Source organism: Cynocephalus volans, chromosome 10 (assembly GCF_027409185.1).
Source record: "Cynocephalus volans isolate mCynVol1 chromosome 10, mCynVol1.pri, whole genome shotgun sequence".
Classification (NCBI taxonomy): Eukaryota; Metazoa; Chordata; class Mammalia; order Dermoptera; family Cynocephalidae; genus Cynocephalus; species Cynocephalus volans.
The window spans coordinates 117,290,744-117,309,865 of NC_084469.1; the positions used below are offsets into that span (position 1 = coordinate 117,290,744).

The 19,122-nt window shown below is 50.9% G+C and overlaps 1 protein-coding gene across 1 annotated transcript; it reads left to right on the top strand.

Annotated features, from left to right (window-relative positions):
• Positions 1-3,651: 3,651 nt before the first annotated feature.
• On the top strand, positions 3,652-15,777 carry KCNG4 (potassium voltage-gated channel modifier subfamily G member 4). Its single transcript, XM_063113132.1, has 2 exons — positions 3,652-4,401; positions 15,007-15,777. The coding sequence occupies exons 1-2, from the start codon at positions 3,652-3,654 to the stop codon at positions 15,775-15,777; spliced, it is 1,521 nt and encodes a 506-aa protein (XP_062969202.1).
• Positions 15,778-19,122: the final 3,345 nt, after the last annotated feature.

Consider the following 19,122-nt stretch of genomic DNA (forward strand, 5'->3'; position numbering starts at 1 on the left):
GACAGAGAGGCTAAGTCAAGATAAATAATAAAGAGCTGGGGGAGGTGGGGAGATGGGGGACAGGGGGACGGCATGAATTGGAAAGATAATTTTGGAGTCTGGAGCAGCTGTGGGGTCTGGGGAAGGGGGCAGGGCGTCTTCATGCCTAACAGATGCCCTGGAATCTCTGAGTGGGCTTTGCGTGGAGACTGGGCCATGAGGGGCCACGACATTTATGTAGGTTACATTTACAATCTCGCTAGGGAAAATGGATCAGAGTGGAGATGCCGTGGTTGAGGCAGGGGTCAGAGCTTGTCCTTCCTGTTGTTACCCCCCACGCGAGGCCCCTCAATCATTTCTGCAGAACCCTCTGGTTTCACAAAATGCCATTTGAAAACCACTGCACTAGGCGACCTCCATTTAATCTGCTTCTGCTTGTGCCTGGATTCGTCCCCACCGCCCAGGCTGCAGAGCCCGGTGAGCTCCTGCCGCCCCCTGAGGCCAGCTGTGGAAGACTCAAGCTCTGACTCCTCCCTCCAGATCCTTGCATTGGATCGCAAGTCTTTGTAAAGTGAAGATGTTAACCTCATTCAGATTCTAAACAGCAAGATGACCTTGAGCACACCTCTTCCCAGACCTCCGGGGCCTCGACTGGAAAATAGAGTTAGGAAGATACTTACCTTCGGAAGCCAAGAGACTGGTCTTCAAAACCTCTTAAGAAAATTAAGAAAGAAACAGTGTGTGGCGAGTGCCCACATTAGAAGATGGTTTTGCAACTTCAGCCACCACTAGTTCGACTGTCCTCATTTGGCCAATGAGAAAACCGAGGCCCAGAGAGGTGGAGTGGCTGGCCAGAGACACACAGCAAGGTGGTCCAGACCTGAAGCCCAGGCCCAGGCCCAAGATCTGAGCTTCTTTCTGCTCACCCCTACCCCACAGCCGAACTTACAGGAGGAACTTGCTATTATGGTTCTGATTTGACCCTCCTGAACCCCCGCTTGTTCCCATGTTTTACAAACAAGAAAATTGAGGCTCAGAGGCACTAACTCACCTGCCCAAGGTCACCCAGACTTTCTCATCAGAATCCCAAGTTCATACGTCTTCCCATCCTATTCGGTAATGCAGCCTTCTGAATTCACACCCAGGGCTCAGATGCCGGGCTTCTTGGTCTGAACCTGTCCCAGGCCTGGGCTTAAAAGCAGCAGAAAGTTCCTCCTGCAGCCTCAACTTGAGCACCTCCCCATCATTGGCACACCCAGAGGAGCCTCAGGGTGCCTGGGGACAGTAGCTGCGCACCTGCCTAGGTTGCACTCTGCCCCTCCCCAGTTATGCTCCTCCTTGGTAGGGGAGGGAGGACAGCCCTCCTTGCCTTCCAGGCAGTTGGCAGAGCAGCGGCTGCTGCTGCTCCTTCCTGCTGCCTGGCTGATGGAGAGATTATTTCTAAGCCTGTCCCATCCCCCGCCACACTCCTCTTGCAGGACCACACTGGCTGTCCCTGTGGGACTTGGAATGCAGAGTCCGCTGCTGAAGCAGTACAGCTGGCCAGGCTCCCTTTGGCATGAACCCCCAGACCCTCACTACTTACGAGGAAAAGGGCTTATGGGTCCTTTTTAAAACCCTACCTCACTCCCCCAGGCTCTCCTGCAGCTGGTGGAGAGAGAGATGCAGAATGAATGAACTTCTGGTTTCTGGAGGAGGCAAGGGAAGAATAATTGGAAACTAACTCTGCCAGAAACTGCTGTGTTTGGAATTTTGTTTTCTTCTTCATCTCCACCACAAACCTATCTCTTTCCTGGGCACCGAGACGTGGGCTCCCCTTGCCTGGCACAGAAAGAGCTGGAAATGGGATCCCTGAGACAAGAGGGTGAGTTAAACTTCAGGGGAAGAAGTTGGTGTTTACTGCAGGGGTGGGGGTTTGCAGGAACAGGCCAATGTTGTTAAACATACTTGGCAGACTGCTGTTTTGAGTGAATTTCTTTCCCGTGATCTAGAAAGAGCTTTCGTTGCTGGCTGTTAGTGGGGCAGTAGATTGCAAAATTGGGTTTGTTCAGTGAATGCAGAAAGGGCAGTTTTTAGGTTCTGGAAAGAGCCCCAGGGTGGGAGACAGAGTCCTGGGTTGGATTTGAATTTGCTGTATGACCTCGGACAAGTCACTTCAGTTCTCTAGGTCTTGGTTTTTGCACTGGGAAAATGAGAAAGCTTGGGAAGGGCTCCCCAGATTTCAAAATACTCTTCTCTCTGCAGGCTGCTCACCTTCCCCTGGCCATACATTGCAAGTGAAGTAATAATGCATGCAGAATAGCAGATCGCTGTGTGGTGAGTGAGTGTGAAATGCAGAGGCTGTGACTCACTGTCCCTTGTCCACCAGAATCCAACTGACTCTGACATTGAGAGGAACTTTTATTTCCATTTGGCTGCAGAGTTTTTCTCTTGATTGGAGTGCATCTTGAAACATAAGGTTATAGATGCTTTGGAAACAGCTCTGGCTAGAATGAATAGCATAAGAAATGGTTGCAGAATACTGAGAATGAGAAATAGTGTGGAGATGATCTTTTTAAAATATACGAACCGTCTAAATCTAAAATGCTTATCCCAAGTCAAGCGCCTCAAATAGGTCTGAGATGGAGAGAGCATTAGAGACCCCTTCATTTTGCAGATAAAAAGACCAAAGCCCAGAGACGGCAAGTAACTGGCTCAAGGTCACACAGCAAGGGTGACTGTGTAGGAGGTGCCCCTCCACCCTCCTAGCAAAGTCCTCCAAATGTGAAAGCAAACAAGAGGAATGAAGCAATAGTTAGGAGCTCCTCCTGAGAGTCCGAGGCTGTGCTAAGCACAGTCACATTCCTCATCTCCTTGAACTTCAATAACTAACCATCACTGAGCTTTACTGATGTCAGGAACTTACTAGACAATGGACAAAATACTTAACCTATCTGTGCCTCATTTTCCTCATCTATAAGTGTAGATACTAATGTCTACCCCCATTTGAGTTCATTAGAAGAAGCCTGGCACATCAGAAGCATCTAGAAGTATTCTTAATACACACTTCATGTCTATTACTGCATGTAACCCTCACCATGACCTATGATGTGGGCACTCAAAATGCCCCAGTCATACAAAGCAAAGGGCTCAGAGAGGCTGAGTAACCTCACTTGGTGGCAGCCCATAAAGGACTAGATCCCAGCAGCAAACTCGAGAGCCTGTAACTATAAGCTCTATTTTTACAAACTGCACCTTACAAGGTTGGTACAAGTCTGTAATTTGAATAGATGATGCCAGGATCAGAGAGGTTAAGCCACATGCCCAAGACCACATAGCCTGGAAGTGGCATGGCTCTGACTTTTCCAGCTCAGGATCAAATTACTCAAATCCCAGTCCATGAAATACCAGTTCCTGATTGATTCTTCTGAGATATAAATAATGCTCCACCAGGGAAGGGGTTTGTTCATTGATACATCCCACGCACATAGCAGGTGCCTAATAAATGTGTTGAATGAAAGGTTAAACGAGTGAATGATGCAGATGCAGTTGCGGAAAGCAAATGTGAGAAAATCTACACGGGCAATATCTAGGACTCTGCCCTTGAAACTGATTTCCCCTCCATTTTCTTACTCTTCCCTCTGGGCATCAGACAGGTGAACCCAGCACTCCCGAGCCAGAACGTCTATGGCAATGCCCATGCCCTCCAGAGACAGGGGCCTGCACCCAGGCCACCGTGACTATGGCTCCTGCATCCCTTTGAGTCAGCTCTGGCCAGGCCCCATGGAGATGCGGCCCATCAAGGGCCTTTACTACCGCCGGGTCCGGAAGGTGGGTGCCCTGGATGCCTCCCCGGTGGCCGACCTGAAGAAGGAGATTCTGGTCAACGTCGGGGGCAGGAGGTACCTCCTGCCCTGGAGCACGCTGGACCAGTTCCCGCTGAGCCGCCTGAGCAAGCTTAGGCTCTGCCGGAGCTACGAGGAGATCACGCAGCTCTGCGACGACTATGACGAGGACAGCCAGGAGTTCTTCTTCGACAGGAGCCCCAGTGCCTTCGGGGTGATCGTGAGCTTCCTGGCAGCCGGGAAGCTGGCGCTGCTGCAGGAGACGTGTGCGCTGTCCTTCCGGGAGGAGCTGACCTACTGGGGCATCGAAGAGGCCCACCTGGAGAGGTGCTGCCTGCGCACGCTGCTGAGCAGGCTGGAGGAGCTGGCCGAGCTGCGCCGGGACGAGGCACTGCAGCGACAGCGGGAGGCCTGTGGCCCCACCGCGCACACCTCGCGCTGGGGGCTCTGCATGGACCAGCTGCGCCAGATGGTGGAAAACCCGCAGTCGGGGCTGCCGGGCAAGGTCTTCGCTTGTCTCTCCATCCTCTTCGTGGCCACCACAGCGGTCAGCCTGTGCGTCAGCACCATGCCCGACCTCAGGGCCGAGGAGGACAAGGTGAGTGGCCTCTGATCCCGGCCCAATTCTCAGCGCGTGGTGCTGGGGCCCCAAGACACAGGGGCCCACGAAAATGTCTTTGTTTCTTAAAATAAGGAAAAAATGAGTATTATCCAGCGTGGATTATATTCATTTTTAGACTGACACAGTTGTTGAAGATAATTTTTTTTTATGGATTTTTTTTTTTTTTTTTTTTTTTGGAGGAAGGGGCCCACAAAGGCAAAAGTGCCTATGCTGTGAAAGTCATTACGTGGCCCTGACATGGATAGCAACCCCTGGATGTGGACAAAGCCACAGCTGGTCTCAGTGGACCCAGCAGGTCCAGCCTTCCCTCTCCCAGCTATATAATTGCAGGCAAATTTCTTCACCTCTCTGAGCCTCAGTTTCCTCCTCTGTAAAACGGGCAACGTTGCTATTAAGGTTCACACATTCCATGCACTCAACATGCGTTTATCGAGCAGCTACCCTGTGCCAAGCACTATGCCAGGCCGAAATCCCCACCTTCTGCATTCTCGTGGGTACCCAGCTCCACTCTCAGATGAAGAAACAGGCACAGGACATTCAGTTTCCTCGGCGTTACATGGCAAAGATGCCAGTTATGGCAAGGATCCTCAGCCCTCAGTTTCCTGCCTGCCCCTTCAGTCCTGGATCTCTCAGGAAGGGAAACTCAGAGATGAGTTGATTTACAAGTGACCCAGCCCCAGCAAGCCAGAGCACAAGGTTTTGCTTCCCCACTCCTGCATTCTCGTTCCAGGGAGCTGTAGGAGACCCCAAGCCCTCACCCAGCCAGGGGACCCGATGGTCTGAGAAGCAAAATAAGAATTTAGCATTTTGTTGGGAGAGTTACTGGAGAGCTTTAAACAGAGAACTGCATTCCTAATTTAAAATGTTGCCCCTCTCCTGCTCTATACTCCTCCAGGGATCCCCATTACCCTAAATTAGGAGCTGACATTATAAAAGACAGAGAGATGATAAACACATACATGTAAAATAGTGTATGCTGTAGGTGGCTCCCAACAGTCATCAGCCCACCTAAGTTCCCTTCCCCTGAAGATATATCCCACAGCAGCACAGTAGGATCAGAGAACTTTCCAGACAGAGAGGACATAGATGGAGAACCAGCTCATGCCTCACACACAACAGGCTCTCAATAAATATTTGTTGACTAAAATGTGTCTTGTTCAACCTGAAAATGTCTTGTCCTAAAAAAACCAGCCAAAATATTTAGACTTTCAAATAGCATGTTTCCTCACGGACAGGACTATAGCGCTAATGGTAGGCATTTTTTCATTCTTTAGCACATAAGCATGTGATTGAAGAGCCTGCTTGTTCACAGAAACGTTTCCGTGTGGGCTCAGCCATAACCAGGTTAGGACAAAAGAGGTGGCCTCCTTACCCCAGTCCTTATAGGTGCCCCTGATTCCAGCTACTGAAGAAAAACCCCTGGGTTTCCACAAGCCTGTCCCTCTCAGGGATTTCCAGAGAGAGCAGACATCGTGGAGGAGCCAGGATTTAGACTGTGCAGAGGACCAAGGTCTTTTCCAAGCCTAATGCTTTGAAAATTACAAAGGGTATGAACCCAGGCCCAGCTTCACGGTGACACAGATAATCAAATTAGAGGTGGGGGACAGGCCTGCAGAACTGGGCAGCCCAAAGCTGGAGCCAGGGAATCAGGCAGTCACGTCTCCTCCTGGGATAAGGGGATTTGTGACCACGTCTGCCGCAGTGTCTACGCTTTCTCCCTAATGAAACTGCCTACGCGGTGCCGCCTGGAGACAGACTGAGAGGTGCAGCCCAGTGTCTGTTTTCCTGTTTAATAACAATTTAGAGCCAGGGAGGCTGAGGACGGGGGTCTTTGCTCTTTCAAGACTGTGGTCTTACGTTTACATGACAAGCTGATGTTCTCTCCTGCAAGGCCACCTTGTATTTCATATTTGCCCTCAGGGGATGTCACTCCAAGAGAGGCCCTATTCAGTGAGCCACTGCTAATGCTGGCCAGCTGCTTGTGGGGACAGGCTGTGCCCAGGAGGTGAGGGGCCCATGCCATTCCTAGTAGTCCTAATGGCATCCACTCAGATGAATTAATGCCATGGTGGGGCTATGACCCACAGAACTCTTCCATCAGAAACAGAAGAGGTATAACGAAGGTTGGAGGATTAGAATACATTCAAAGAAAGCAGCTTTTTTCTTCATTTTTTTTTTCTAACTTCTCATGACAATGTCCCTCGGAGTAAACTTGATGGTCAGGGTAAAAGGTCTGTGCCTGAGATGCACATAAAAATGGAGGAGGGAGGAGGCGGTGTAGACAGGAAGGACCAAGCCAAGTGCCTACGCACCTCTAAGAAACGTACAAACTTGGAAGTTCTGGATTTCCTTGGGGGACTCATTCTGAAAGAATAAAAAAACTGAAGCTTTTTAAGTGCCCCTCATGAGGCTGACATTTGACGCCATGGACTGACTTAAGCCTCACAACAGCACTGGGAAGTGGACACTACTTAAGCCTCACAACAGCACTCGGAAGTTGCCCCCATTTTATGGATGAAGAAACTGAGGCTCAGGAAAGTTTTATCACTTTCTTAAGCTCACAGTTAGTAAGTGGCAGAGCCAAGATTTGAGATCACCTCCTCCTGGCTCTGAAACCTGACCCCCTATGACCACACAACACCATCTTCCAATGCTGGGCCACACCACCTGTAGTCTAGACCCTTGGCCTCAGCAGTGCTTCTTGTTTACGAGGCAGCTGGACCTTGTGAACCCTTCTCTGTCCTCATGATGGTGTAGAGAGCAGATGCTCTGGGTTTGAAACTTGACCTCACCCCTTAGTAACCCAGTAGTCTCAGGAAAGTCACCTAACCTCCCTGAGCCTCAGTTTCCTCATCTGTGAAATAATGATGCTACTGACACTTTCTCAAGAGGTTATGGTGAAGATTAAAAGAGTGATGGGTGTGAAGCAGCTGGAACAATGCTGACACATAGAAGTGCTCAAAAGATGTTAGTGGTCCTCCTCCTCATTAATTTATTAGGTACTAAAGGAAACCAAACACTTATCTTTTCATTCATTCAGCTGTGGTTTTGACTGCCTACTAAGTACATTCTTCTAGGTGCTGGAGAGAAGACTAGACCAATTCTTCACCTTCTTGGAGCTTATGGTCTAAGCATCCTTGCTCCATTTTGTAAAATTGAGTCGAAATTGATATAAAGTTAACTATCTGAAAGTCAACAATTCAGTGACATTTAGTACATCCATGATATTCTGCAGCCACCACCGCTATTTAGTTCCAAAACTTTTTCTCAGCACTCCAAAATAAAACTCTGTACCAATTAAACAGACTCCTCCTTCCTCTCCCCCAGCCCCTGGCAACCACCAACCTGCTTTCCGTCTCTATGGATTTATCTATTCTGGACATTTCTCATCAATGGAACCATATGATATGTGGCCTTTGGTGTCTGGCTTCTCCAATCAGCATCGTGTCGAGGTTCGTCCATGTTGTAGCCTCATTCCTTTTTATGGCTGAATAATATTCCATTGTATGGATATGCCACAGTTTGTTTATCCACTCACCCACTGACGGTCTACTCCATTCATATAGCTGAAGATACAAAGGCACACTCCGAGGACCCCCACCTCTGAGGACAAGATGGGTTTGAGAAATGAGGCCAGCACTTTGTCCCCATGGCTGCCGCTCATGCTCCTTCAATAGTCAGGGTTTGGGATCTAGTCCCAATGCCCTAATGCATCAGGAGACCCAGGGCAGGTCACGTTCCCTCCCTGGGCTTCCGTCTCCAGCCTGTAAAATGAAGGGCTGGACTCTCTGGTCCCTGATGTCCCCCTGCTCTGGGCATCTGCAGCCTCATATACTGGTCCCAGGTCCTTTATTTCCCTCTGCCTGTGTCCTCTGCCTGTACTGCTCACCCTGCTGTTCCTCCCTAGTGCCCTTTCCACATGGCCTCGGCCTTGCTGGGCAGCTGTGCTGATCACAAGCACCTTCCCGTCCCTTCCTGGAGGCTCAACGCCACCAGCCAGGTGCAGTTGAACCTCTTTCTTTGTCTTCTACTGAGACATCCCAGCCACTGAAGACAGAATTGTGTCACGGAAAGAGGCCAGAATCTTTAGTTTCCTAGTCTTGAGTCAAAGGCCAGCTCTGCCGCTGCCTGGCTCCGCCCTTGGACAAGTCCCTTTATTTCTCTGTGCCTCGATTTCCTCACCTGTATAAGAGGATAATGACGCTACTCAGAGGCTGGCAGTGAGGACCGAATAAGATCCTATTTATCAGGTGCCAGTACAGTGAACAGTTGCTGTTTTTAGCCACCCCTTTGGGGCTCAGCTCACACCCCTTCCACCTGCTTATCACCTTCTGCCCCTGGATCCAAACAACCTGAACAGTGGTGGCTGGTTGGCGGCCAGTCAGCTCAAATGTCTTCTCTGTCCACTTCTAGAGCCTGCCATCCTTCATCCGCTCACGTGTTCAGCACCTCTGTTCTCTGTGCTGGAGGCCCAGGGGTGGGGAGCAAGGGTGCGACCCACTCTCTTCACCAGCCACTTTGGCCCCCGCTTATCTTTCCTCCCACCTCGTATTCTACTTCTGCCCCAAAGTGTTGCTTTGGCCTTTTGGGGACATTGCCAAAGGGCCACGCACGCTGATCGCAGCCATGTAAAGTGCCTCGGTGGGTGTCTCTGCAGAACCGCTGTGGGTTAGGGGATGGGACAACGTGGGCTCTTTGGTTCTCACCATCCCCCAGCTGTACAGTAGTTTTTGGCATCTCACTAAGGCACAGGGCTGGGGAGGAAGGCACAGAGAGGAATTTTTAAAGACCAGGTGGGTCGGTTGGGGCCCCCTTGCCAGGAGCAATGCTGCAGTGTCTGCCTCCCCGTTCCTCTGCCTTTAATGAAAAGCCACATGCGGGACCCAGCTCCTTTCTTGCCCCCTACTACCCCTTTTGTGTGTTATGAATCGGTTTCAGAAAGAGCTGTCCTGCTCTTTGTAGCGTCTCTGTGTTCAGTGACATTTGGTAATTTCTCTAGTGAATTCTTCTTATCCTTCCAGTTTTTTTTTTTTTTTTTTTTTTTTTTTCCCCCAGCTGAGTCTCCCTATGTCCCAGCCAGAGAGAAGTCTTCCCTGTTTCCTGGAGGGGCCACCTTTCTAGACTGTGCAGTCCATGCCATTCCCTCTGCCTCACCACTCCCCTCCTCTCCAGGCCCCAGGTCCTAGTCCCCTCCAACACCCAGCGCAAATGCCACCATCTAGACTCATTCACAAGTCATCCAGGCAGGGCCCCCTGCAGGCTGGGACTGTGCCAGAAGCCCTAAGTCCCTCCCTCAGTGACTGCTGAGGGGACACCAGCTGGAGACAAAGTACAGGGAGAATCACCATGAGATTTGGAGCTAGTCGATACTTATTAGACCCCTGCTATGCACCTGGCCCCATGCTGGTCATCTCCCTCTGTTTCCTAATTTAATCCTCACCACAACCCATTCTAGAGATGGGAAAACTGAGGCCCAAGAGGTTACATAACTTGCCTGAGCTCACCAGCCAAGTGTCTAGTAACGCTCACTCAATGGCAGCTGCTTTCTAACAGGAACTCACTGGAACCTCTAGGAGAGAAGTCAGCCATCCAACCCACCCAAGGTGAGGGTGGTGAGGAGCTGGTAATGGGTCTTCTTCAGGGACCAGAGCCAGAGGGCAATGGTGGAGGTGGAGGGGGAGGAGGAGGAGCAGTTTACATTTGCGAAGTGCCAGCCTCTGAGCAGGGGTCTCCCTGGGTGCCCACAATTGCCCTGCAGGATAAGAATTACCCTCCACATTTTACAGAAGGGCAGACACCTTCAGAGGGGGGAGCCCACAGCCCAGGCCACTAAGGTGGGGTTGAGCCTCCACCTAGTTGGTTCCAACACTTCTCAGAGCCCCTGTGTCCCAGGGCTGGGAAGTAGGGGCAGCTGGTAGGAGGGGGAGACTTGGGGAGAAGGGGCATAAGAAGGAGAGAGGTGGCAGAGAGAACGGGCTCTCTGGGAAGGGAGAAGCTCGCGGGAGGTGTGAGTCAGCACGCCCAGGGCCAGGAGTCTTGGAGGAAAAACTCAAGGCCCGAGGCCAGGGCAGGGCAGGTGCCAATAGTGAAATCCACTGCAGGAGGGAAGAGAGAGAGGGAGGCCGAGCTGCTGATGGAACCAGCACTGAAGTGAGAGCTGCTGCAGAAGTGAAAAGTGGCCGGTTCTGGTCGCATTCCCGAGGGGGAGCTGGCAGGAGTTGCTGTGAGGGACAGAGGGGGCTCAAGGAAGTCTCCAAGGTCAGGACTGTCAGCCCTGAGTCCCTCCCAGACAGAGCTTCCAGAACTAGAACCAGCCAGGCAGCCCATCCACACGGACCCCCAGAGCCAATGGCTTTGCCCCCAGAAAGCTCTGCCCACCCTCTGACCTGGGCAGCACCCTGCAGCACTCTCTGCTCTGGTGCTGTGGGCAAGGGGTCCACGCGGGGCTGCAGGGCCCCACTCACCCAAGACTGATTCAGCCAGCTCAGACACGGACCCTGCATTCTTCTTTATAAAGATATAATTCATATACCATAATATTCACCCTTTGAAAGTCCACAGTTTGATGTTGTTTAGTACATTCACAAAGTTGTGCAACCATCACACGGTCTACACCCCACACCCATCAGTAGTCACCCCCCTCCCCCTCCCCCAGCCCTGGCAACCGCTCATCTACTTTCTGTCTCTATGGATCTGCCTGTTTTGGACACTTCATACACATGGAGTCACATGATATGTGGCCTTTTGAGACGAGCTTCTTTCACTTTGCATCATATCTTCAAGGTTCATCCAAGTTGTAGCATGTCAGTGCTTCTCTCCTTTTTATGGCTGAGTAATATTCCACGGTGTGGATATGCCTCATTCATAAACAAGTTTTTGCATGCACGTATGTTTTCATTTCTCTTGGGTGTAAACCCAGGAGTGGAATTGTTTGCCAGGTCACATGGTGACTCTATGTTTAACCTTATGAGGACTGCTGCGCTGTTTCCCACAGCAGCTGCACTGTTTCACAGTCCCACCAGCAGTGTCTGAGGGTGCGTTTCTCTGTGACCTCACTAACACTTACTGTTTGTTGTCTGTCCTTATGATGATTCTAACCACCTATTGGATGTAAAGTGGTATCTCGTTGTGATTTGGGTTTTTTGATTTTTGTTTTTTAACTTTTCACTATGGAACATTTCAGACATTTGTAAGGTAAGCAGAATAACATAATGAACCCCAAGTGCCCCCCACTCGGCTCCAACACTTGCCAGTCCTCTGCCGTTCTCGTTTACTCTCTTCCCACCCCCTCCTCACCCAGAGCCCCTTGCTGTTACCATTCATATTATTTTTAGTTTACAGTTTTACAGTTACCTACATAGAAATGCACAAATCGTAGCTGGACAATTTAACAAGTGGATACACTGTGTGATCCTCACCCCTGTTCATATAGAATATTCCCATCACTCCAAAAGTTCCCTCGAGGACTTTCGTGGTCAACCCCCATGCCCACCAGGGGCAGCCACTGTTTTGATGATTTTGTGCACCAGAAATGAGTTTTTCTTGTTCTTGAGCTTCCTTAACTGTTCTTTGTCATGTGAGAGAGTCCAAGCTCACCTCACCCCTGCCAGTGACAAGACCCACCAATAGGGTGAAAAACCAGGGTTTGCCCAGGACTGAGGGGGTTCCCAAGACCTGGGACTTTCTGTGCTCAAACCCAGAAAGCTGTGGGCAAACCAGGAGAAGCTGTTCACCCTCCCTACAAAATGCAACCAGAAATTTCTCAGAGATAGAAAAAGTAACTTTTTTCTTTCTTCTTTTCCTTTTTTCTTCAAGTATTGGCTGTGCTGGGAATTATTTCCTGAGCTCCAGCCACATAAACCCCAATGCTGGCCCAATGCCGCCCACAGATGCACCATTTCTTTGGGGACTGGTGCTGGAAGGCTGGGCCAGGGATGCAGAGCAGAGCACCATGCAGGTGGAGTGACGTGGCTGAGCTCAGCGTGCTGCAGTGCAGGGTGGTGGCGGGCAGGACAGGCCTGGGAGGCAGGAGCCAGTGGTGCATGGCTTGAATATCCAAACGCCAGCACCAGAGGCAGAGGGAGAGTCCGGCAGTCTTCTCGCCTCTCAGGGGTCACCTTCCTGAGCTGATGGGTCATTGGTTAGGAAAAGTTGTTCCCAGGCAACAAGAGTCTTTTAAGCCTAGGGAAAAATTCCCAGCATGTCAGTGAAAAAGAGGCCTTGAAGGGAGAGTGTAGCCCAGAGTCTGAAAAACTTCCAGGTGCCTCAGAGTCAATGGGAGGTGGGGTGGGGGAGGAGGAGGGAAAAGTTACCAAAATGCAGATTCTTGGGCTCCACCCCAGGATTTTGATTTTGTGATGGGGGACCAAAAATCTGCATTTGTAACAAGCACCCTGGGGGATTCTGATGCAGGGAGTTCTGAATCAGATTAGAGAAATACTGATGGTGTTCCAACCTTTTCATCGGAAACTGAAGCACAGAGAGGGGCGATGAACACAATGAAGTCACACAGCAAGTTTGTAACAGGACTGGGGAATCAGGATCCAAAACTCCTGGGCCCTCCAGGATCCTGAAGCAAACTCCGGGTGGTCCTGGCCAAGACCTCTCGGTGTGTTGGAGAACATCCTCAGATTCCTGTAAACTCCAGCAACAGGAGGAGGCCAGGCCACTAATGTGTGTGATCAATGTGTCATTTTATTAAAATAGCTGCAATGCGTTGTGCCCTTGCTAGGTGCAGCATCCCGTTAACGGCTTTATGTGTGTTATTTCCATTCATCACAGCAACCCTTCAGAGTGCAGAGGGCTGAAAGTCCAGGGGGGTGAGTGATATTCCTAAGTGGAAGAGTGGGATTTGAACCTGGGCCATGGACACCCTGGACTCCATCCCCCAACAGCAATCCCACTGCCTCCCGCCCCTACACTAGGCCAATGGAAGTCAGGGAGTACGTTGCCTGGCCCTGGACAGGCAAGCAGAGATACGGATGGACTAGCCATTTCTCTCTATCCAGCAGCCAGACATAAAGAACATTTCAATTTGGGATTCCTGTGGGCCCAGGTACTGGAAATAATTTCTTTTTCCACTTCAGAGCATTTTAATCCAAAGAAAACTGCAGTTGTCAACATCTCACTTTTCACATGGTCATTCACTCACTCATCTGTCAGTATATACATAATATTTATAGCCAGGCTCTCAACCCTGGCTCCACATTAGAATCATCTATGGGGCTTCTGGAAAATTCTACTGTTCAGCTCAAACCTACATCAATTAAATTAGAATCTCCGGGGGCCTGGCCTGGGCATCAGGATTTTTCAAAGTCTTCAAAGCCCCCCCGAGGTGACTCTAATGTACAGCATTTACTAGATCAGAGCTTCTCAGACTTTAATGTGTGTGTGGATCACCAGGGGATTGTGATAAGAGGCAGATTCTGATTCAGTAGGGATGGAGTTGGGCACGAGATTCCGTTTCTAACAAGCTCCCAATGAGGGGTCTGATGTTCTTGGGTCAGGGACCGTAATTTGAGTAGCAGAGGGGCTAGTGTAACTACCGTCAGGAGCCAGGGACGGGAGCCTGAGTGGCAAACAGTCAACACAGAGCAGCCCCCACCCAGCTGGAGTCTGCTGACGGAAACAGACCCCATGTGAAGAGCTGCAATCACATGTCACAGGGCTGTACTGGGGACTTGGGGGACCTCTCTGGTCCACCAGCCTTCAGGAAACAATGTCTGCTTCTCTTGCTCCCTTACCCCAGAGCCGAGCACAGTGCCTGGCACAAATACATGTTTGTTGACTGAATAAGTGAGGAATGATAGACAAAGGAGTTACAAAATCATGCACAAGGGCTTAGAGGCCTGGATTTGGGTTGGGCTCTACCACCTCCTATGCATGTGAACTCAGGCAAGTCACTTCCCTGCTATGACTCATTTCCTGGGCCATCAAATGAGGTCACACCACCTGCTCACAGCATTGCTATGTGGCTTAAGTGACAACATTAGAGCAGTGCCAAGTGGTACCCAAGAAGTGCTTATGTCAGTTAAGAAGAAGGTTGGCTGCTGTAACAAAGAGGCCCTAATTAGACCAGCTCTAAACAAAGCAGAAGTTGATTTTTCTCTCATGCAATAGTCCCAAGGGGAAAGATAGACTTGATTAGGCATCTCTTGTTCTAACACCCAGATTTTTCCACCGTGATGTTCCCTCCTCCCTGGGGCATTGGTTCAATCTTCCCATCCTGAGCTGGGCTGCAGGAAGGGGAAAGAGTGGGGAGGAGTTCATGCCAGTATCTTATATGGGGACCCAGAGGTGGTTGTCATCACTCCTGTTTCTCATCTATCGGTGAGGACTTAGTCATTTGGCCACACTTAGCTGCAAGGGAGGCTGAAAGGGTGGTCTTTCACCTAGCTGACCCATCATGTACCAGCCACAACCTGAGAATATAAAAGGAGGTTTTGGTGGACAACTAAGTCTGTGGCACAGTGCTCAATCGCTATACACCTAGAATGGCTTTTCAGCATGAAGTCACTTCCCCGGTGCCACACAGTGGCAGGTACACTCTCTACCCTGTGTTTTGTTGCTTCTTTTCCCCAGGGTGAATGCTCTCAACGGTGCTACTATATTTTCATCGTGGAGACCATCTGTGTGGCCTGGTTCTCCCTGGAGTTCTGCCTGCGGTTTGTCCAGGCCCGGAACAAGTGCCAGTTCTTCCAGGGGCCCCTGAACATCATCGACATCCTGGCCATCTCCCCGTACTATGTGTCACTCGCAGTGTCCGAGGAGCCGCAGGAGGCTGGCGAGAGGCCGAGCGGGAGCTCCTACCTGGAGAAGGTGGGGCTGGTGCTGCGCGTGCTGCGGGCACTGCGCATCCTCTATGTCATGCGCCTGGCGCGCCACTCGCTGGGGCTGCAGACGTTGGGCCTCACCGTGCGCCGCTGCACACGCGAGTTCGGCCTGCTCCTCCTCTTCCTTGGAGTGGCTGTCACCCTCTTCTCCCCTTTGGTCTATGTGGCTGAGAATGAGTCCGGGCGGGTCCTGGAATTCACCAGCATCCCAGCCTCCTACTGGTGGGCCATCATCTCCATGACCACAGTAGGCTATGGGGACATGGTCCCCCGCAGTGTGCCGGGCCAGATGGTGGCTCTCAGCAGCATCCTGAGCGGGATCCTCATCATGGCCTTCCCGGCCACGTCCATCTTCCACACCTTCTCTCACTCGTACCTGGAACTCAAGAAGGAGCAGGAGCTTATGCAGGTCCGCCTCCGCCGCCTCCAGAATGCCACCACGGCCAGCGAGCATGAGCTCCTGAACGATGCTCACGACCTGATCCTGGAGGGCCCAGCCTTGCCCATACCGTACATTTAACTCAGAACCCCTTGTGAGTTTGCGGTAGCTTCAACCCATAGCCTTTGGCTGAAACAAGCTAAGACACTCAGGCATAGACCATCTGGTGGTATGTTCCTAGACCTTCAGGAGGGACTCCCAAAGCTAGGAGGGGCGCAAGGCCAGAGACATCCAGGCTTTGTGACCTTAGCCTGCTTGGCCGCGATGATCCAAGCTGAGCACATCTGGCCCACCTGCCTTTTCCTCTCTCCCTGCCCACCTCCCGAGCACATCCAGTCTTGCTGGATTAGGTCAAACTCCCTTCATTCTCTTTTCCTCCCCAGCAGAGTGTTTCATATCCCACTCTGGGTTCTGAATGCCCACTGAACTGGTCACCAATGACGTTTGAGTGTCGATCCTACAGAATTCCGTTTTCCCCCTAAAGCCCCCTTTCCTGGGCCACGCCACCACCAGAAATGGGAGGGCCCGGTCACTGCAATCCCTTCTGATGAGATCTCTCCACTCAACCCTTCCATGGGGCCTGTAGGGATCAGTATATTCTTCCTGCCGACCACCACCATGGCATTTTCCTAGCGCAGCTTCCTTCCCCCCAGCTCTGGAAGCTCTTAGCTGAGAAGGCACAACTGGCCTCTTTGCAGTAATCCCATGTGGAGGGCTGGTGGCTGCAAGCCTGCCATCCCCCCAACATGCCTGGGACCTGGGCAGAACCACTTGCCAGCACGGCAGGCCCTCCTTGGCTGACTGGACTCATGGTGGGACATTCTCCAGTTATCCAGCTCTGGGCCGTGACAGAGACTAACTCTTTCAGGACTCTGCATTGTCCCTTGAGAGAACCGCTCCTGCAGCTGGTTCCTCTTGCACTGTGGGGGTCCTCGGCTTTCCATCCTCGGCCAAGCCACCACAGACAGAGTGCAGCTTCAGCACTGAAACAAGGGTGGCCTTAGGGTCGGCTCCTTGCTGCTCCCCAGACCAGGTTCCTTATTGCCAGAGGATAGACATTCTCAGTTTATGTTTAAATGTATGTATTCATCTGTTCATTTAACAGATTCAACTCTGTGTTCAGCGGAGGAGGCAGAGGTAGGACTGAACCATTAGAGAGAAAGCAGCACATACTGAGGCTTGAGAGGAAAGAGCAAAGACTCTGAGCACTCGGCTCCTGAAACGCTTCCCAGAGGCATAAGGAGGGGTCAAGGGAGGAGGGGTATTCTGGGAGATGAAGCTGGAAAGGTGGGTTGGGATGAGAAGGTGGTGGCCTTGAATCTTTCTAGAGGACGGAGTGATGTGGACGGTCCATGGGTTAGGATGATGATGATGGTTGGATGGGATGGGGGAAGACCAGTTTGGGATGGAGAATGATCTCACACTTCAGGAAAGACATGAGGGCCTACCTCCTCTGTGCTAATTGTACAAGGTCGTGTCCAGTCCTGGTGTCTTACCCTTTGTTCCCCAGCAGAACACACCTGGGAGATGTCTCAATGGCACTTCCCAAGAGTGACCCAGTTCCACACAGGTGCTTGCTGTCAGCTATGAGTCCAATGGAGAAAGGACGCAGCAGCACAGACCTGCGCTCTGGTGTGTTCATGTGCTGCCAGTCCTTCGCTCCACTAGTATTTAGTGAAGGCCTGCTATTTGCAATGCCAGGCAGCTGCATGGCCAGGGGCTCTGGCCCAGGGGTGCCCCGCACCAGCATCTAGCTTCAAGAGAGCCTTGGCCTTGTGGGGAGCCCTGGTTTCCTTTGAGGCCTCCAGATGTCCTCCCAGCTGATGCAGGCACATGTCCCCATCCCTCTAAACCCCAAGAATCAGCAGGGTGCCCACCAGTTCTTCTCAAGCTGATATTTCTCCTGATAGGCTCTTTGCATAGTGGTGTGGTGGCCATCATACAGAGAAAGCCCCCTATCAAATCCCCACCCTGGGTGCACCACTGTGCCCAGGAAGTGACAATCAGAGTCTTGTGTGCATGTGGTCACGACTCCATGTCATGAGGCACCTTGGATGACAGCCATGTGAATCTTCAGTAGCAGATTAATTTTTTAAATATAACTATTCTTAGGCAAGATATGGAAAAGTTAAAATAAACCTTCCCATTTACTCTTTTACTAGGGGCTAGACAAATTGGGTACTTGCTGGTGCCCAGGTTTTCTCCCTGTGTGACCTTGGGCAGGCCCCTTTCCCTCTCAGTCAGCTGCAAGGATGGGGCTAGATCTGTGGTTTTCTGACTAGAGTTCCACAAAGCACCCTCAGGGGCTGCCACGTGGTGGAGAAGACCAGCCAAGCAGGCAGAGCTCTGTATCCTGGGGGCAGACTTTGCAAATAATGATATTTAAAAGAATGCACAAATTTCTAGACACCCGACACCCTCTCTCCTTCCAGTAAGAACTATCCACAGCCCTTTGAACTGAGGTGACGAGCTCACCCCTGGAACCAGAGAGGCATCTTCGGCAGCCTCTGGAGGACCTGGGACTCACCCCCACCCCACCCCCACAACTGCCCCCTACTCCTGATCAAAGACCTCTTTTGTGCTGTGCACCTGGTGCAGTGACTCCTAATGACAGCTCTGCCCATCGCTGTAACAGCTTTCACCAGGCATCTCCATTTTCCTCTGTTTCACATTCCAAGCATCTCAACAACAGTGTGGCAGGGCTAAAAGAAAAGTTTAAAATCGAAATTAAGTGAACCATCACCAACATTACAAAATTTTATGTCTTAATACACGCTCAGTTGAAAGTCTCTACCAAATTAGAAGTGAAAAATTGGAATTGATTGCTCACATGTGGGGCTTAATTAAACGCTCTATTTTTTCTCCCTGGTAATGGTCCCAAGAGGCAGTTCTAGATTGTTTTAGTCTAGTCTGGCTGGGTAGCCTTTGCTTTCTACTGATTGGATGGTGTGGGAGTGACGAGCAGGTTGCTAGGCAGTTTCTTCATCCCCATTGGCTGAAAGGAGGCTGTGAGTCCCAGAAGGGCTCGTTTTCTCTGAGGCCAGAGGGCATGACCGTGGCCAAAGGCAGACGCTTTGCAGCTGAAGGCAAAGAGGAAACAGACCTTCACTTCAAGCCATTTTCATGTTGTGTTGTAGACATGTCTTCCAGAGGGAACTAAAATTTTGGTTCAGCATCTCTCTAGCCAGACAGAGTTGAGTACGAGAAGCAAGTTGGGGAAGAATGAGTTAATTTTTCAATGGAGTGAAAGGGATACAAGTGGGCTTGACCCAGAACTCTACCAGGGATCCATTGACTCTATTTTGATGGCTTTTAGGACTTGAGACTACGGCAACTGGAAGTCCCATCAGAAAACAACTGGGGAGTCCGAGAAGGGAGTTTCCATGGAGTTTCTATGAACCTCTGGGGATTATGAGCATTTCAGAA

Bases quoted from the DNA above. Each gene is read 5' to 3' on its own strand.
- KCNG4 (XM_063113132.1), top strand. From the start codon at position 3,652: ATGCCCATGCCCTCCAGAGACAGGGGCCTGCACCCAGGCCACCGTGAC. The intron at 4,402-15,006 runs GTGAGTGGCCTC...TCTTTTCCCCAG, and splicing joins TCAGGGCCGAGGAGGACAAG to GGTGAATGCTCTCAACGGTG.